The following is a 2,857-nucleotide window of genomic DNA, read 5'->3' on the forward strand; positions in this document are numbered from 1 at the left end:
GACAGTCTTGTGTATTCAACTACTTTAGCCTTTTTTTTTTTTTTTTTTTTTTTTTGGCCTTTGGCATGATCTGTTCCCTGATTTCACCCTGGTAGAGCTTGCTTTGAAGTTGTAGACAAATTCAATCAACCACCTGGATCACATGTGTACCAAAGAAGGTGGTTTCCCAGCTAAGAGTAATCTTTCAATCCCCTACTCTCCTTTCACTTTGGCATTTTGACAGTCGTTGGAGATTTCTTAGGCAGATATTTTATTTCATCCCTTGGCCGCAGCAGCTCTTACTAAGAGTTTCAGAACTGCCTGTACAAGGTGCACCTTTCACTTTGCAAGGGATTGGCTCCATTCTTGATGATTGTGCAAACATTCCTAATTACACCTCCAGGTAAACATACTGCTGTCTTCTTGGAAAACTGAGAAGCACAAAGAATGTTTATATGAAGGTCCAGCCATTCCAAGTATCCAAGCGCTGGTTTAGACACACCTGGATTACCATCCCCCGGTCATTGGCTGAGAAAGTTGCCACACCTGATTTGTAAGTTTTACCTGCTACAGTCTGTAGGGGGGCGCATCTCAGCCAGTCAACACTGGATTTTATCTAGCTAGAAGTAGCCAAGCAGCTCTTATTTGAAAAACCACCGAGTTCTGAGTTTATTACTACAGGAAAAACTGTTCTCTCCTGGGGCACAGAGAACTTTGCTTCCGAGCAGCCCGGCCAGCTCAGGAGTCCAGTCGGATACCCTGGAGATAATGGCAAGCTACGCCTTGCAAATGGCTGGACTGGTGCTTGGTGGTGTTGGCATGGTGGGCACAGTGGCTGTCACCATAATGCCTCAGTGGAGAGTGTCTGCCTTCATCGGAAGCAACATTGTGGTTTTTGAAACCATCTGGGAAGGACTGTGGATGAATTGCGTGAGGCATGTTAACATCAGGATGCAGTGCAAAATCTATGATTCCCTGCTGGCTCTTTCTCCGGACCTCCAGGCATCCAGAGGACTGATGTGTGCTGCTTCTGTGCTGTCCTTCTTGGCTTTCATGACGGCCGTCCTTGGCATGAAGTGTACCAGGTGCACTGGGGACAATGACAAGGTAAAGGGTCACATCCTGCTAACGGCTGGAATCATGTTCATCATCACAGGCATTGTGGTGCTCATCCCTGTGAGCTGGGTTGCCAATTCCATCATCAGAGATTTCTACAACCCAATAGTGAATGTTGCCCAGAAACGTGAGCTTGGAGAAGCCCTCTATATAGGCTGGACCACGGCACTGGTGCTGATTGCTGGAGGGGCACTGTTTTGTTGTGTTTTTTGTTGCAGTCAAAAGAGCAGTAGATACAGATACTCCATACCTTCCCATCGCACAACCCAAAAAAGTTATCACATGGACAAGAAGTCACCGAGCGTATACTCCAGAAGTCAGTACGTGTAATTGTGTATGTTTTTAAACTGTATCTGTAAAGCCATACAAATGACTAAAATGTCCATTGTTATCTAAAAATGGAACTCAAAGAAACATTGATTTGCCATTCTTGACTGCCTAACATTAATTACAGGAACTGTGCATCAGCTATTTATGATTCTATAAGCTATTTCAGTAGAATGAGATATTAAACACACTGCTTTGATTGCTCTAGGAGGTATGGTAATTTGTTTTTTAAAATGATTCATGCATCTACTATTTTAATCAGTTCCTTCGAAACAACATTGTTAAAGACTGTATTATTTTACAACTGTAGTTTCTCTAGGATATAGCATTATGTATGTAGATGAGTGTGACGTTTATCTCTCACATAGAGACGTGCTTATATGGTTTTATTTAAAATGAAATACTGATCTATTACACTGACTACATAGAACTCAACTATTGCTTTTCAGGGAAATCAGGGGTAGGATTGAAGAACGTTAATATTAATTGTTTAAAAACAGCTTAGGGATTAGTGCCCTCCATTTATAATGAAGGTTAAATTGAAGGCTTTAATCAGCAGTGTAAAGTAAACTAAACTGCCTTCTGATATCCCCTTTTTTAGCCTAGGAGTTAGAAATACTAACTCCTTTATCCTCTTCCCTCAGAGGACTTCCTTTTCTTGTATATTAAATTAACATTTTTCAAAAGCAGATATTTTGTCAAGGGGCTTTGCATTCAAACTACTTTGCCAAGGCTTATACTAAAAAGAAAGATAAAAGTATGGTCCAAGAAACAGTAATGATTTCTAGAAAGTACAATTTTTTTTCCTCTTAAATTTTTGTTGTTGGAGAAGAAGGATGTATTTTGAAAAGAAATCATATATGTATGGGAATATTTTAATGAGTATTTGAGTACAGACTTTGGGCTTTTACCAATATAAATAATGGGGCAGAAAATATAATATGTCTAGTTTTTATTTGCTTACCAAAAAAACAAAAAAGAAATTTCTCCTCTGAGAACTTCATATGTTCCTATATGGATACCTAAGTCAAAATTTTCATTTCAATTCTGTGAAAGACAAATTTCCTACTTGTTTCATAATTGTTCAGTTTTACTAAAGTCTAAAAATACTGTATCTTTGTTTCCTCCAAATTTGATAAAACTGAATGAAATTTGAAAGTTTGTATTTACATTTGTTTAGCTTAAATTACTGTGTGTTATTTACTTTATGACTTTTGTATTAATAAATTGTACCTTTTGTATTCATAAATTGTACCTTGACAGTCTTTCATTATTCTCCTTTTTTTCTTGTTTTATTAACTTGTAAAAAAGTTTTTACAAACCTAACATTTTTGGTTTTCCAAATTTAAAAAGAATGCCAAAGACACATTTTAAACATAAATTCAGCATTAGTTTTGAGAATATATAATAATCTCTATAATTTAACAATATACTT

The 2,857-nt window shown here is 37.5% G+C and overlaps 1 protein-coding gene across 1 annotated transcript; it reads left to right on the forward strand.

Annotated features, from left to right (window-relative positions):
• The first annotated feature begins 583 nt into the window (after positions 1-583).
• CLDN8 (claudin 8) lies at positions 584-2,655 on the forward strand. The gene has a single exon (XM_069472386.1). The coding sequence runs from the start codon at positions 748-750 to the stop codon at positions 1,423-1,425; it is 678 nt and encodes a 225-aa protein (XP_069328487.1). The 5' UTR covers positions 584-747; the 3' UTR covers positions 1,426-2,655.
• Positions 2,656-2,857: the final 202 nt, after the last annotated feature.

Source organism: Eulemur rufifrons, chromosome 7 (assembly GCF_041146395.1).
Source record: "Eulemur rufifrons isolate Redbay chromosome 7, OSU_ERuf_1, whole genome shotgun sequence".
NCBI lineage: Eukaryota > Metazoa > Chordata > Mammalia > Primates > Lemuridae > Eulemur > Eulemur rufifrons.